This window comes from Etheostoma spectabile, chromosome 16, assembly GCF_008692095.1.
Source record: "Etheostoma spectabile isolate EspeVRDwgs_2016 chromosome 16, UIUC_Espe_1.0, whole genome shotgun sequence".
NCBI lineage: Eukaryota > Metazoa > Chordata > Actinopteri > Perciformes > Percidae > Etheostoma > Etheostoma spectabile.
In genome coordinates this window covers 27,872,087-27,889,749 of record NC_045748.1, presented here as the reverse complement: position 1 = coordinate 27,889,749, position 17,663 = coordinate 27,872,087, and the positions used below count along the sequence as shown (strand labels likewise).

The 17,663-nt window shown below is 41.2% G+C and overlaps 1 protein-coding gene across 1 annotated transcript in view; it reads left to right on the top strand.

Annotated features, from left to right (window-relative positions):
- Positions 1-387: 387 nt before the first annotated feature.
- LOC116704609 (caveolae-associated protein 1-like) overlaps positions 388-17,663 on the top strand; it is a 28,383-nt gene continuing 11,107 nt past the window's right edge. Inside the window, exon 1 of the mRNA XM_032540208.1 lies at positions 388-1,166. Within this exon, the coding sequence (XP_032396099.1) occupies positions 636-1,166 (531 nt within the window). The 5' untranslated portion in view covers positions 388-635. The remainder of the gene's footprint in view (positions 1,167-17,663) is intronic.

Below are 17,663 nucleotides of genomic sequence, written 5' to 3'. Positions count from 1 at the left end.
ATTTATGTCCTTTTCCTTCCTGGTGTCTTTTATCCATTATAAATCTGACAAGCCTTCAATGAACTGAACATGCTCTGCATAGAAGGGGGAAAAGAGTGGAAACAGGAACAGATCCTGTCTGACATTCCTCCTTTTGCTGTGCCTGAGCTTGTATACAAGCAGATCAGTGCGGCTCTGCTCTAACTATTCCAACCATGCCGATGGGAAAAGGCTGGACCAAAGGGGTGTGTTACTGAATCATCGAGGGGCTGGACCTACCAGCTGGAGTTGGAGTCTCACTGGTATGTGTGTGTGTGTATTAAAGGAGGAGATAGGGAGGAGTTTAAAGAGAGGGGGAGAGTCCAATGGAAAAAGAGGGGAGTGGAGAGAAAATACCCTGCCAGCTGTAGCTTGACTGGAGGGTTTCTCTGCCTGGTGTGGGATTCACATCCTAACGCTCATGTGGTAACATCCAGCATCGCTTGGCTCCCCCTGCACGCTGGCCTGATTCCAGGGATTTGAAGTAGACAAGAGATACAGACAGAGATAGAGAGTGCATACACGCTGGAGAGAGATAAGTAAGAGGAGGGGTAAAGAAAACTGTCGAAGAAGAACCAGTGGTTTATCAACTGACTGAACACTACAAATCCACTAACATGGCAGCCATGGAAGCACTCCAATCCACAAGTGCCCTGCTAGAGCCTCAAACCCTCACCGAGATCTCAGACGATGAGGTCAACCTTCCACCCTCAGACGACGAAGACGATGCCCTTGCCGCAGTCAAGAAAGAGCTCTCCATCATGGGTACGGATGGGGACGCGGCGGAAGACAAGGACGACGCAGTGAAGCTGGACACACAGGTGAACGGGGTCATGGTGCTGTCTTTGCTTGATAAGATCATCGGGGCGGTGGACCAGATCCAGCAGACCCAGAGCGGGCTGGAGGCCAGGCAGCAGGAGATGGAGCGCTCGGTGACCAACATTCAGGGCGATCTGACCAAACTGTCCAAGAGTCACAGCACCACGTCTAACAGCGTGAATAAGATGATGGAGAAAGTGCGCAAGGTCAGCATCAACGTCAAGACGGTGCGGGCCACCCTGGAGAAGCAAGGAGGCCAGATCAAGAAACTGGAGAGCAACGAGGCTGAGCTGCTCAAGAGACGCAACTTTAAAGTCATGGTCTACCAGGTGAGAGAGTGAATGTGTGTGTAAACACACGTGTCAGTGTGTGGTTGTGGTTTGTCTGTTTGAGGTGTAAGGCAGAGTATGTAAATGATATGGCACCCTATTGGTTCAGTGAAGGGTGTGGCCCTTGGGTGAACGTTTGGGCTCTTGAATGGGAATGAAAGTCATCTCAATGCCACATCCCTTTTTTTAAAGACTAATTAGTGAACAGGAAAGTGTTTGCCAAAGATGTTTCTCAATTTGCTGAGGTGCAGAGGATTTCAGGGAGTGGCTAGAGTTACCTCAAAGTGTTGCTAGCAAGTGCTCAAATAACAGGCTGGACTATGTCTCATCACTGAACCCACAATACCAAAAACATACCACTCGGAAGGTAATGCCATCCCAGAGTGGATAATATTTATCAAATAGGAATTTTTAAATTTTGACCTCTCACTTTTATACCTTTTGACTTTCTCACATAAGCACCCATGGTCAACAAGAATATTCCATATATTTAACCTTTGTATTGTCTTCACTTTGAGACCCTGTTGTATCCCTCGGGTCAAACTGACCCGTGACTTTAACAATTGAGATAACACATATGTTTAGGGAATGCAATCAGTCTCTACTAGAACACAATTAAAAATGGAAGTATGATTCGTTATTTGTCATAAGGTTATGATTCATGTTAAAAACCCACCATGTGATCATTCTTATCTTGGAAAAAGTGGTCATATCCAGAATAGTTTACTGAATTGAGTCAGAAATACATGTTTATCACAGAAAATAAGGTTAGGCCATTAATTTTCAGGTATAAAAAATGTATACTTACTCACTTATTTTTCTTCTTGTAAAAATTTGAAATGGGTCAATTTGACCCAAATACCATATAAGGGTTAAGTTAAGCTTTGATTCTTGTACACTTTATGTGAAAAATATACCCGTACCCATAACTAAACTCTTACATGGCAACCATCCGCCCTAACCCCCTCCCTATGATTGCTGTAAGGTAGGAAAACTTCATTGATTGGAATAATGTCTGTGATCATAATCCAGGCAGAAATTACCTTCAACAAATTAGTAGTAATTAACATGTATATAAATTGATACACATCCACACATATGGTAACAATTACTGGATACATTACTCATGTTTGTATAAAGGAAAACACTTCCAGTCATTTTCCAGTTTGGTATGTAATACCTTTACCATACCTGTTAGAAAAAAGTATCTAGATACAAACAACGTCTGTTTTCACATTAACTCTTTGTGGCTGTGTGTAGAAGTACAACCATTTGTTTTAGCCATATCTTATTCTTGTTAACGTAATTCATTATGTTCTTTAACAAAATACCAAAACATTGATCATGGGTGTATTTCTGTGACTGTAAACCTTCCAGATGTTGCTCTGTGCCAACCCTGCCCCACCCTAAATCTACTGTACATTGGTTCAATACTCAGTATACACTAAAGGTGGCTTCCAGATATTTTCCTTACAAAGCACACTATATATAGGACTAAAGAATTCAAGCCAAGCTCGCCGGCTGCCTAAATCATACGGAATCCATTCGCAAAGTCATTTCACTCTTTTTCTTCTTTTTTTTTTTTTTTAAACATAGATGGAAAATACCACAAGGACGCTCAAGGACCTGTTTAAGGCTGAGGGGTGGTAGCAGAGAGGAAGGGACAGGAGAGAGGAAAGCCCTGAAGGGCAGATGTTTCATTTGAAAAGACAGAGAGAAAGCTTTTTATTTGAGGGGAGTTGAGGAGAGCCCCTGTTTCTTTTTTTAGCCTCTGAGGCTGCTGTGTGATGTGTAATAGCTTGCAGCTTTTTGCACAGTGGCGCGAGACATTCAGAGTTTCCACTCTTGACTCAGACATCATGGCTTAGACCGACCTCACTCTCTCCTTTTTCTTGGTCTCTTTTCCAGTTGGGCAAAAGTCAAATGAGAGCTCCATCTTAAGCAACCCAGACTGTCTGACTGTGAATGCGTATGAGTAAATGCTGTGTTTACACAATATATTTGGCTTCCTTGACCTGGCGTATTAGTTTCCATTCATAATGATCTGCAGATGACCATGTCACAGCTTTTAGCAAGAACATTCTAATCTCTACCATCACATCTGAAAGAATCTGATGATTCTCAAAGATGATAAATCAACATTTTAATGAGTATCTTAAAGCTGAGTGTTGCAAGTTTCCAGTACAATCTTCTTGGAACACCACAGAGCGAAAAACAAAACGGGTTGGGATTTTGATAGTGTTAGCCAACTGCTTAGGCCCTGTGGCAAGAGAAACTCCCCCTGAAATGCCTATCTCTGGCTCCCTCACTAACTCAAAACACTGGCTTAGTTTATTGTTGCCAACTATGACATAATGTCAGATTCATCTTCATTAAAAAAGCAAACCACAATGTGTTCTGTTTTCAATTTTCTGTGCTCCTCTGTTGCCCGTCAAGGGCAGATTCTTTCAAAAGCAGCACCAGACAGTGAAAGACTCCAACACCCCTTAAACTGTGGCATTATCTTTTTAGTTTTTTGTTAGGATTTATTAGTAACGTTGACTTATATCATGAACAATGGGTCCATCATTGCCACCCACAACAACCTTGTAAACACTGTGGATGTACAAAGATGTCTGTAGCAGTACTAATAGTGGTAGTCAATCAATCGAAATTGAACGAAAATCAGGAACCATGAAATACAGTAAAATACAGTAAAATGTATTCCCATCAGCTCCTTGATCTTGTGCATGATTCAGGTCAGTTCAGGTCAGGTCGGCATACATAAGAAGAGTCACCCGGTTGAATGGCACCTGCACGCCAGGATCCTGGGAAAAGGACACCACAGCTCCCGACATCACAGCTCCTGAAATCGGTGTTAAAATCCTCCACGCTTGCCTCTGTAGCCCTGTAGAAAATCAGAAATCTGAACATAGTTTTTTTGAATACACCCTTCAGTTTCAAAGCAAATGAGCAGCAATTTTCTTCTTTTGTTCACACCGGCTGTGTCTACCTTAGCTAAAGTTTTCTTATTAGCAGAGTAGCAATGTAGCAGTAGTCGTAGGCGGACCGGCTAACTGGCAGTTCTGGCGAATGCCAAAAAGACTGGTGAACTCAGTTTGGGCCACTGAAAAAAAAAAGAAAATGCAGCAATATTCATATTTTTGACAAAAATATGTAAAAGACGGCTGCAGCAGCCTGCAGCCAAGCGTCTGGTGAATGTCATAATACGTTTTAAATTTGCAAGCATTTCCATTCTATTCTAAGATGGTGCCATGGTAGTTAATTCGAAGGTTTTAGGAACTGCTCCAGTGTGTGTATTATTTTATTGTGAAAGCCTGTAAGTGCGCCTCATGCTCACGGGCCATAATCTCACATGAGCCTGGTTTTTGCTATTATAAAGCAAATAATGTCCTCGGCAGAGAAGGGCCGGAGAACAAAGTGTATCTTTTCCATAGCTCTTTGAGGCTTTGACCAATGTCTTTTCAGGGACACTGGAAGCATTATATTACATTTTGGGCAATTAGCAGATGCTACTTTCAGAACAATGTAAAACAATAAATAGCTGTATGTTTGGCCTTACTCCAGCAGCATTTTATTTGTTCTCAAAATGGTCTGGGGATTTTCTGAGGCCTTGATGTTGAATGTGTTCAGGGGGGATAGGAAAAGCGGGATTAAGGTTACATAGTTTTAATTCACATGGTAATATTAAAAAAGAACTACTGAATACATTTTCATTCCCACTAATAGGATCTCCCATTTACAGTGTTGCCTTTTCAATAAAAAATAAAAAAATCAAATTCCCATTTAGGGGTCCCTTGGTAATAATCTTATCCACTGGGGGTTCATTAGCTAATATCAGTCTATTTTCATATGTTTGTGACACATAGCAAATCATAATATTTTCTGATTCCAGATATTTTTCCCAAATGCTTCTCACTTTTCACCTTGTGTCGGGCAGGAAATGAGTTTAGGTTCAGACAATCCTGATTTACACTCGTGCTGTCTGTGCCCCGAGGAAAAACCCCGCCCGGGTGCTCTGCAGATAATAAAAACACAATGTTACTGAATCATGTTTATCGTCACATAGGGCCAGCTCACACAGGGAGGACACAGCACGAGGGCTTTGTAGTCTAACGTAGGCTGTTTAAGCTCTGCTTTATTAGCGGCTGTTGGCCCACCAGTCTTCCCTCCCCTCCCTCCTGGGCCCCCTTCACAAGTGTGGTCCTAACCAGGCGTAGACTGATGGGACACATGACTTTGTTCAAAACAACTGTACATATGTATATATACATTTGAATACATAGTTCTAAACGTTTTCTGGTAGTCTACGGCAAGACTTAGTGACCTGATTCTACACAAGCATTGTTTCTCCCTGGTTTCAATTGAGTTTTTTTCATTATAGGATTTTTTTTATGGCATTGTCATATATCAAATTACATTCAAATCAGAACCAATTGTGATTGATGCCATCGAAGCAAACAATATCACATAATGCCACTGGACAAGCTACTGTATGATGTGTAACACAGCAGCAGATCTGTCAGCACATCTGTTGGAAGTGACTCTCTCCCTGTTAGCATGAGCAGCTGTCCTCCTCTGTGGATTATGTGTGTGTGTGTGTGTGTTTGCGTGTGGGTGCATTTGTGTATGTGTGTGTGTGTGTGTGTGTGGGTGTGTTTGGCTCATTTAAGGCTGAATATCCAGTAAGCCTGTGATCTACTCCCTTACATCTGTGTTCACTTCCTTGACAGCTGAGGCCATGTGTTGCCAGATAACAGAGCTTACAACACGTACTGAGGATCCAACCTGGAATGTGACAACTCTACCTAACAGTGTGGGAGAGAGAGAGAAACAGAGGGAGCAAAGCAGAGAGATAAAAAATTTAAATGAGCATTAAAGACCAGCTAAAAACTTTCATTAAAGAGAATATAAAAACAGCTGAAATAGAAAAAGACAGGTGTGCAAAACAGGAATAAAAGGTTCAGTGCATGGTATGAAATGATAAATGACTTAAGGCAGCATCAAATGGAAAAGTCTTCCAGATTGTTCCAGATACTGTATGTGGTGCTTAAAAACAGTAGCCAATACGCTTTGACCCAGGAACAGAGAGCAGACTTGGGAGGTCTGGATGGTTTCTAACGTAACAGCAGATCAGATATGTGTTTTGGCCCTATCCGTTAATATTTTGAAATCAATTCTTTGAGAGACAGGAAGCCAGTGTAAAGACCTCAGAAGAAGGAGAGACTGTCCGACAATGTGTTCCATCATCCATGTCCGTGTCTTCATTGCATCTTCTCTATAATGGCATTTTTTTTTTTTAACCCGCATTCGAATACATCCACTTTGGAACAGCTATGAGCACTTTCGCCGTCGACATGTCATTAGACATGTTGTGTGACTTGGTTCATTTAGGGACCATACAGTATGGGGACAATTAGTGTGTAGATCAGGTACATGCCTGTTTGTTTTGTCCCTAGTCTAGCTTTGCCAGACCTTCCTTGACAGTGCTGTTGAGGAGGGTCTTGGAAGAAACAGTCTTTACTTGGACTACATACTTTGTAGTGAGAATAATGACTAACTAAATGACCCATGGAGCATCATCCATCTCTGTGAGGAGGGTGGAATGACTTATGTGGGTAAGAGCAAAATATGAGAGAGAAGTTCATCCACTTTGTGCAGGGAGCGTATGGGTGTGTTGAGACGAAGAGCAGGGACCATATTTAGACAGCTGATTCATTGCGCAGGCATCCCGGGCTCCCCATGCTAACCTCCTGCCTCCTCCTCCACAGTCACAGCCCTGTTCCTCCCTCTCCCTTGCTCATCCACCCACCAGGAGAATTCACTCCACTTTGTGTCCTCCTCACCCCGCCCCACCCTAAACACCATCCCTACCACTTTTTCCTTTTTCTCCTCTCATTTGATTCTTTTTCTTTTAGAATCCGTCCCTTTTGATAAATCAGATCTTCTAACTGAGATCAAAATGTACAATTAAAAATAGATTTGGAATAAAATATATGTAAAGATCAGCATGTTCATGAGATGTACTGTATGTGTTTAGAAAATAAAAGAGTGGATTATTTAACCTCTAAAATATAAAGGGTCCAGTCAGCAAAACCTTAGCAAGGACGTGTCATTGTGTGTTTAAGTCATTTTGATATTTCCCTGGTTTGAGCGAGTTATTTCTTAGTCTGTTTAGGCAAATAACTCTTATTCCAGGGTTACACTTGTTGTGTGACTCTTTAAAATCATAATTGGCATTTAACAGCAAAATTAACCCATTTCACATAAATTTAAAGTGTATAGTACAGCTTTGGTAAACTTTGTCAAGGGGAATGGCTCTGAGCTAGGATAGCCCAGTAGCACTGGTCCTCTGGCCCTCCAACAACATTTTGTGGTCATTGGCTACATCTAAATCACTCCAAACTGCAGATCCAGTCCAAGTAAATCCACACTTTCTGTGTAGGGTACAACTTTACAATTTGCACTGCTGACCAAAATGTAAGCCGTCTTGGTATTACATGGTATTTATTTATTTATACTCTATATTGAGCATCTATGAGGAAATTACAATTCACACTCTGTTGTTATTACACACTGTTGTTATTAGGCCTGAAATACACACACTTGCTCAGGTCCTATACATTCACTAATGGTGAGATGTCAGAGTGAGTGGGCTGGACAGGCGCCCTGAGTGTTTGGGGGGGTTTTGGTGCCTTGATCAAGGAGGTGAACTGGCATCTCTCCAGCTACCAGTCCACACTCCCTACTTTGGTCCGAACGGGGACTTGAACCGCAGACCTTCCGGTTCCCAACCCAACTCCCTATGGACTGAGCAGATGAGAGGGTTACTCCACATCAGAAATTGTGTGGAATAGCAGTCGGTAGGCCCACAAATAGACCTTTGGCTCTTGAATGAATTGTGTTGACTTTTTGTCTGGTTAGCTATCAGGCAGATCGCAAGCTTTGCTAGTGGGCTATTGTGACTAGGGTTGTCACCTGTCCCTTATAACATGGGATTGCCCTGTTTTGAAAAACAAAAAGCACTGTCCTTTACTGAATCAATACCGGACACGGTTTGTCCCAAATTTTCAGAACACCCTACTCTATTGCATACACTATGTTTTCACATGGACGCAAATGAGAAATAATGAGACCAAAACAGTTTCACAAGACACAGCGGTGAAGTAGGCAGCTATAATCCGGATGGCAGGTATGTGCGTCTGTCACCCAACGTCATCATAGCCCTGGTTATGAAAACTAAGACTGCAAATATCTGTACATAAAAAACAAAAATAAAAGCGTTGCCCAAATACAAGTACTTAATGGAAGACAAGTGGGTAAGCCCATTAGAGGAATTAAAGCAATGACCAGTAAGCCTAAAAGGGCTATTTTCTGTCCGACCTGAATCAATATTCAGCAAGGGACCACTAAAGGTACAGCGGCATAAGCAGATCCACGAAGGGTATAAAGCTTTAGTGCATAACTTTTTTGTATTATTAAACGTCCGTTACATTCAAGCCATCGCCAAATGAGTAGCTACAAAGCTAATTAAGACTATTGGCTCCACACAACTCTGTCTTTATCAGTATGGCTATGTTCAGAAGATTGTGGTGTTCGGTGACAGAAGCTCAAGTAAAGATAATTACCTCTCCTGGAGAGTCCATCATGTTTTTCAATCCTCCGTGTCCTCCTTGGCTACCAGCAACTGTGTGGAGGAGGGGTGGGGGTGGTGGCTTGTATCATGTGGATGTGCGTTTTGCTGTCATTAATTCCTCAGCAGGGCAACAGAAACTATGCACTATAGCTTTAAAGGTTGGTTTTGCCAAACATGTTATCATTGCGGTCAGTAAAAAAATGTTCACTGACTCACAGATTAAAAATGTGAAGTACTGAGGATAATTCATACATGGGGCAAGTAGCCCCATTTAGCCAATAACCAATTAGCTCACCTGCTAACTAGGCTTTCAGGTAGTTACTAAACCACCACCATCTACAGCATAAAGTGCCGCTTTCTGGTCTCACTGGAGCTCAAAGCCATTTTTTTATCAGCAAAATGCTTAAAATACAAATATCAATATATATTTTTCCCCTTATTGTACCACAACTTAATTATTTTGTCTATGTCTCCTGACATTCAAAGGAATCAGGATATTGGACTGTGGAAATTAACATCCAACAAACAATCTGTCGTATTCTATACTTTTCCTCCAGGTATTATGAATGTTTTGCCCTCAAAAGACCCAGATCTGGAACACTATAAAGTACACATTTCACCAAGAGCCTGAGAACAATAAGACTCCAAGTAATGAATTGTGTGTGAAGGAATCAAGAGTGAACCCATTCTTTTCACACAGGTCCATCCAGGTCCATATAAGGACATGTGAGCCAGAAATGTTCCCAGCCCAGCGTACATATTGTGTGTAACATTGTTTCAGCTGGGAGCAGTGCTTTTTTTGTGGAGTGTTTTTGGCTTTGGTTTATTTGGTAGGGGGGGGGTGAATGTCAGGCAAGATGGTCAGGGCATTGATGATAGCTTGTTGATAAAATGGGGAGGTGGGTAAATAAAAAAGGAGAGGAGGAGCAAAGATAAAGGAGACAGAGGGAGGTAACAGAGTGCTAATGGAGATGGAGAAAGAGAAGAGGAGAGCCATCTAAAAATAGCAACTATCACATACTTGTTTGATTGTGAGAAGGAAAGGACCTTTAGGAGATTGTGTTCCTGTTTGGTTTTGAAAATCAGAGGTCGGGCCAGGACTGTGTGCTGACGTTCAGGCCACAACATCAGCTTGTTTGTTATTTCATGTCGTCCAGACAATTGTCATCCGGTCATGGACACATGGGTGTGTTATGCTAGTAGAGGCTAATGCAGCTAATGGAACCTCTAGCCTTCAGCAGAGATGAGGAGGGGGCTCGAAAGGTCTAGTAAACTCAATTCTTTCAAACTCCACACCGTCATATTATTTATAGTATCAAAGGTGGAGTTTTCAGCCCCAACTCATGCTGACTCCATTGACATCACACAGCTCCTGATGGAGACACTAAAGGTTTTATAGTACTTTCTTGTTTTACATAGAAAGTAGTATTACACACTTTGAAATTTGTCTTTAAGAGACAAATCAGGTGCATAATGAACCTAGGGGTTTATAACATGTGTGCAGAGTTTGACCGTTCTCTGGGATATTCATGCTAATCGAATGTGAATGTTACCTTGTAACGCCAGTGCGCTACAGGTAAAGTTAAAAGAAATTGCTATTTCTTTATCACTAACAAGGCTCAAAACAGCAACACACTTCCACGGTAGCATAATGTAAACCGAAGCACTGAGAACTTTGTAAGTATACAGACAGTTTGTTAAAAAGATATGGGAAAACGGTCACGACCAGTTGAACGACTAACGCTATGCAACCAGATCTGAACTGTCACTTGAAATCTCCCATGGTCCATGGTTTGCCAATGGGTTGATGGGAATTACGTTTGTGAAATGTAATTACATGGAAATGCATGAATTATATCGGTTTGTTAAAATATATGCTCATCACCGGATTGCGCATGTGTCCTAAACTGCAGTTCCTCTAATAACCACATCATGCTGGTTCCAGGGCATGTTTGCTTGACAGACAGGTGCCTCGGCCTAACAGGATTAGCTGTGGTGGTTGCTGCTTGCTCTGTGAACCAAACTTGAATTTCCTGGCAGCAGTAACTTGGTAATGTTACAGACATTACTCTCTTTCAGTCTGTGGTTTCAGGGCAGGTTAGTTTATGCCACCTGATTTGAGACAGGAATCAAACACAAACATGCAAAACTGTAATTGGAGTAGTTTAGTTTTGCTTCAGGGGGTTAAAACTGGAGTGCCTTCCCCTGGTTTGGAAACTGAACAGTTGCTGATTCATCCCGGCATTCCCAACATTTTCAGGTAGTGGGCACACAATGTTTATGTTGCTAGCTATTGTGGCTCAGGGCCCTGACCCCCACCCCACTTAGCCTCTCCAATTATATCCAAATACTTACATTTTTTTGAAATTCTCTCTCTTTGGATCCCCTCTTTCACACATACACTACAACTAAGGACCCAAACCGGGATGCAATGTTAACCTGCGGAGCAAAAGCAAAGGTCAATGAATGTCCACTAAAAGTGCTTGTTTTTGCCACTGACAGGCTCAGATTGTAAAAGTTTTCTGACAACATTAAGTTTTATTACAAGATGTCGTTATCCTGCAATGCTTTCGTGCGTGACTTACCATATCCACGACGTTCCACTTCCAGGATTGTTCCGCTGCCGCAGGAATATCCGGATGCATGTTTTTTCTCCAATGTCTGTTTCGTTCCGCTTTCTTTGTGTTGGAATTGTAAATTCAGGTCGATTTATAAGGACTATGGTTAACTGCTCCTCAGATTTCTGCAGAGCTAGCTAGACTATCTGATCAATCTGGGTTTTCTCTCGCACGACTAAAACCTTTGAACGTACACTTGATGCCAGGTCAACACATTAACTCCAATAGAATCAGGTGGCCCCTAGAGTGTGTTCTTTCTTTTGGCAGGCAGTAGTCAACCTTAGTCAAAATGGCCACTGAAGGCCGCAGTGTATATTAGAATCCAGGACCGGACCGGAATATTAGAATCCATTTGTCATAATAACAGTGCACAATGAAGACAAATGGAGCAGGCCATTCAAAAGACACCTTTGTCCTTTAAATCTGGTTTGGATCTAGTACATGGATAGCATTACACTGGTTAAATCTTTTGTGTCAACTAAGTGCGCCCCCCTACTTGAGCTTGTTTACAATTTAGATTTAGATTTATAGTATAGTACAGTATGTCTTACCCACTGCTAGTACCGGCTCTGTTAGGCTTGATTCGGCTCAACTGCAATGCCCCATCCTCCATTTTCTATTGCAGATTTAGTACCACCTCATGTGTGAGGCGAGCGTGGCTGGTTGTCATAGCGACGCCGCAGGAAACTGCGGACCTAATTCGACACACGCGCAGAACGTTGAAGCTGTGTTGTTTGTGATTCTCGGCTCTATTGCCGCAGCCAGAAGACACATTTTGTTTTAAAAGAAGCTGGAAGACACAAAAAAAACACTGCTGGCTACTCTACTTAAAAATGGCGGGTTTGTTCAGGACCCCCCCTATCTGTCACTAGCGCTGATGACGCAGTGATTAGTGATGATTCTCTCTAATCGATCAGTAGTCTGCCGGTTTGCACGTCACATTTTGGTATCGCCTCAGCTCGCTTTGAACCTCGATGAAGGTGATACTAAATTTTCACAATGGAAAAACAAAAAAAGTCGAGTAAAGTCAAGGCGAGTCGAGCAGGTACTATGTAATGGAAAGACGCCATATAGAGGGTTTTCTCGACGCGTCATCAGACCGGAGGTCGCCATATTGGAGATACTCCACATCACAACCATGCACAGGCACTGAAGTACCTAAATCCCGAACATCTCCAAGGAAAATGGTTATTATTGCCGTGTTTTAGGTTGTAACCATAGGTCAGACTGAGAAAAAGCACTTTTATGAACGTAAATACAAGCTGGACAATTACCATATTAACTTACAGTACATCGTAGCTTGTTTCTCTGCTACCGACTGCAGCGATCTCGTTTAGTACTGCATCAATGTCAAAGGAAACTAGTTCCTCAATAGTTTTGATTGCATCCGATACTCAATGAGCTGTTGCAGAAACAAGCCTAGTTCAGTAATCATTACAACGTTCCACTCTGAGGTGTAGTGGAGTACAAGTATGAAGTAGCAGCAGGGGTGATTCTAGGATCAGACCTTTAGAGGGGCTCAGCCCCTAACGAGAACAGCTCTAGGTCTAGTGTCCCCGTTTTAAGTTTTACAAAAACAAAGACATGACGTGTTTTGGAGGTATATGAGCTTCTGAGCTGAAAATGTCCCCGGATTTTGTCTGAGAAATGTGGTCACCTTACTATATCGGAATATGCAACTGAAGTTAGAATCACCAGGTCATCATGGATCTAAGAAGAGAGAGCCCACTCGTAGGGATCTGCACCACCAATAAACCTTTTCTTGTGGTCCAAGTCCTTCCCTATATGCCTTTGCATCTTGGATGATTTTCTGTTGTTTAGACATGGCTACATTCACTTAAAGTATCCAAAGTGCACAATACTCCACTGTACTCCGTTCAGTTGTTTACACCGAGTGCCTCCAATGTGCAGGTTACTGCCCAGAACATGACGTCGGTCAAATCCCTCTAAGGTTCCGGTCCCACTGCACTACCTTCAACTTTACATAGCTTGTTTATAACTTGTTGTTGCAAAAATACCATGATAATTTTTCAGCTGTGGTGAAATGCATGACAATTTTTTTTTAATGCTGCTCACTTGACATTAATAAAGCAATTATCTCCTTCTATCTTTCCGATCCTTGTCTTGCCCTTTTCATTTTTAATTTCTAAGTAGAAGTAGAAGCATGAGTCAGACGTCAATGTAAAAATCAAAAAAGAAACATTAGTGTGTTTTCTCAAATGAGTCACTCCGTCATATGATTCCAGCTTTGAATCCTTTCATTGTTACATTATTGGCTCTGAATAGTGATAAGGTTTGTGATGATGAGTCACCAAATCATCTAGTTCTACAATGATTTAAATCCTAGGATGACTTTCTTAAACTTTAGTATCCACAACATTTTTAAAGTTTATGGCTTGTTTAGTGACAAGAAGATCGGACAGAAAAATCTGAATCATTACTCTCATCAGGCTAATATCATTTAATGTAGGCCTACTTTTGTTTCAATCAATGAATTTTTACTTTACACAGAAAGATTTAATATATTTCATGTATTACGTCCACTTACCAGATTCTTTTTCCTAGAGTGTACATGTGTTGGTCTTCATCAGCAGATGGAGTTTGCTCACATTAGTTGTCATAGAGAGTTACACCCGGTGGAAAATCGGGGTTAAAAAAAAGTGACTTAATTCTGATGCATTGGTCATGTGATGCAAATTATTATCTTTAATCAATCCCCAGTGGGGAAATTACAATTAACACTTTGTTGTTACAAAGCTCAGGAAGAAAACTTGCAAGTGGATCTTGAGTTGAGAATCTTTGAGGAAAGTAATAACTTCAAGGGTGAAGACGAACCTTCAAGTATTGCAAATTATGTTATAGTTACATTTGTGTTTTTTTGTTGTTGCTTAATTCTCTTCTGGGATGCCTCTTTGTAAAATTACATGATCATCTCTATGATATAGTACAGATGGATGTTATCCTGCAATTATGCACACACAGACACAGTCATGATTCCTGAAAACAAAACTGCGTGTGTGTGTGTGTGTGTGTGTGTGTGTGTGTGTGTGTGTGTGTGTGTGTGGCGGTGTGTGTGTGCTTGTCGGGTGTGGTGAGCTCGTGGAGCTGGTAACTAAACAAGAAGAACGTGGAAGTGAGGAGACAAAATGTGCACATAAATATAACTAGAAGCAATGAAATAACTATAAAATCAAAAATCAAGAGCAATAAAACATAAAAAAAAGATGAAAAGAGACAATAAAAAATGACAATAAAAAGAGATAATTAAAAAGAGCCAATAAAAAGGGACAACGTCACATGAAAGCAAGTCTATAAAAATGGGTTTTGAGATGTGATTTAAAAGAGTTCACTGAGTCTGCGAGCTCTATCTCCTCGGGCAGGTCGGTCCAAAGTTGAGGGTCCTTGACGGCAAAAGCACGGTCACCTTTAGATTTCCTCTTTTTTTTTCAAATGCAGCATCGCCTTCCCAGGATGCTTTGTTAAAGTGGCATGACGTCACCCATGGGAATAAAGTGGAGCGCGGGGCGACAGAAGTGTTGCCCGGATAGGTGGATCAGCACTGTGAGGGCAGATGGTGATGCTGTGTGGGTGGCGCCATGGGGGGTGGGATAGGGTATGTGCCTCTGGTAACCCACCGGGACTTCAGAATCAGAATCAGAAATACTTTATTGATCCCCGAAGGGAAACTCTGTGTTGTAGTTGCACAATATTATAAATAGAGTAGAAATACAAGAAATAAAGAAATATAAGGAATTGGATACGTACGGTATTTACATAAAGGAATGTTATTATACATTATTTACATAATTCACATAATTAAGGATTTGGAATGGTGAAAAGTTAAATAATAATAATAATAATAATAATTGGTCCATAATAATTGATAATAACTGGTCCATGCTTTCATCTTCAGTAGACTTGACTACTGTAACGGGGTCTTTACAGGTCTCCCTAAAAAAATCAATCAGACAGCTGCAGCTGATTCAGAACGCTGCTGCTCGAGTCCTCACTAAGACCAAGAGACTGGATCACATCACTCCAGTTCTGAAGTCTTTACACTGGCTTCCTGTGTCTCAAAGAATTGATTTCAAGTACTCTTGCTAGTTTATAAATCCCTTAACGGTTTAGGTCCAAAATACATTTCTGATCTGCTACTACACTATGACCCCCCCAGACCTCTCAGGTCATCTGGGACAGGTCTACTTTCTGTCCCCAGAGTCAGAACTAAACAGGGTGAAGCAGCTTTCAGTTTCTATGCTCCTCATATCTGGAATAAACTCCCAGAAACCTGTAGATCCCTGCTACTCTCAGTTCTTTTAAATCAAGGCTGAAGACCTTTCTTTTTGATGCTGCCTTCTTTAAATTAATGCTCATTTCTTTCTTATGCTGACTGTAGCTTTTATTCTGTGTTTTATGTGTCCTAATGTTTCTATTTTGTTTTTAACTGTCTATTCATGTGTCTTATTGATTTTTAATGCTTATGACTTTAACTGTTTGTACTTGTGTTTATCTGTTTTAATGATTTTGTGTAAAGCACTTTGAATTGCCCTGTTGCTGAAATGTGCTATACAAATAAAGCTCCTTGCCTTGCCTTGCCTATTTGAGATTGCACACATGTCAGGCCAGTGTTATTGCACAAAACAGATAATACAGATAATATTTTGCCCGCAAAGATATGGAACCCCCTACTGTAACAAATGTGGTGCCTCACCCTGGCCATCCTCCACGCACCTCCAGGTACCCAAGTCTCGTGGTACAGATAAATCCATTAATTTGAGTAAAAGCAGGCTTGTTGGGTGTGAATGCAACACAAAAAACTCAGATGTGGAGGTGGGGGGGGGGGATTTCTAAATCACACAAATCCCCAGATGATACTAATTGTGTGCAAATAGGGTTCCTTACAAGACTTTTTTTGAGCTAGTCTTTGCTGTATCTTTTTAGTCTGTTGCACATGTCCCAGAACCTTTAGATTAGATAATACTTTATTCATCCCACAGCGGGGAAATTCCTTTGTTACAGTAGCATTCTCTGCAATAAGAGCAAAAAAACAAACAAACAAACAAGTAAACACACAAGGAAAAACAGGTAAACAGTAGACAACGAGCAGAAGGTAGACATGGGTCTTAAAAGTGCGGGCCAGGGGCAACAATTGCGGAAGTAGGATTAAACTATTTATGTGGCCCATTTCTTGACATCAAATAATTTAAAGGTAGTGCGGCAGCGCACGTCGAAAACTGTTTGTCATTGCCTTGTCCTTATGGCCCTTCGTATTTAGTTTGTACAGCGGCCGTAATACGTTGGTCAAGTTGGCTAGAAAGCACCCATTGCGGCAAATGTGGAGGTTTGTGAACAAAAAGAAAGGTCTGTTGTTGTGGAAGCACAACACAATAATGAGTGCTTATCTGTGAAAGACGTGCTCAGTCCGCCCTTTTTTAAAGCGAAAAGAGGATTTTTTGGAATGATGCGGAGAAAAACCCAGACTTCATTTCAGTCCCCCCCCAAGTAAATCGAGTGTTGAGACCCTGGGTGACGAAGAAGTGGCGTCTAATAAAGGTATTGTAAAGTGCGGTTGCCATGGTACAAAAAAAAAACAATGTTGCAGTGTAAGTAAGTGACCTTAAACTTAATAAAAAAAACTTAATGTAATGAAAGTAATAACGCAAAAGTAGGTAACCATAATATAAGTTATATTCACCTGTGACCATAAATAATATTAAAAAAGGAAAAAAAGTTTGGGAAGTGCAACACAAAATCACTGTACCCCCTTAACCCTCAGGTTGTCCTTGGGTTAAAAATGACCCATTTTCAGTTAATTTTATTTTTTTGTCACAAAAAATGGGCCGTCAAAATAAGATCTGGAAAGAAAAAATCAAAAAAGTTGGAAAAAGCATCAAGAAAAGCACCCGCAACATTGGAAAACGTGACAAAAATGTGGGAAAAAGCGATATTAATGTTGAACAAAAAAGACCAAAATGGTTGTTTTTTTTCATGGTTGATGGGAAGACAACACAAGGGTTAAAAATGAGTGGCTTTCATACACTGTGAAAGACTGTGGCCATCAGTAGCCGAACATTCCTGTTATCTTAAAGCGAAGGATGCATTTTGCAGAGGACAGGAAGGAAGAAAACACTTTTTCTGCAGGCTTCATAAATCTCTCTCCAACCTCCTCCATTGTTAGTGGAAAGAGTAACACAGGGTGGCTATGGGAACGACCACTGTCATCCCTCGCTGTCTGAGTTCATG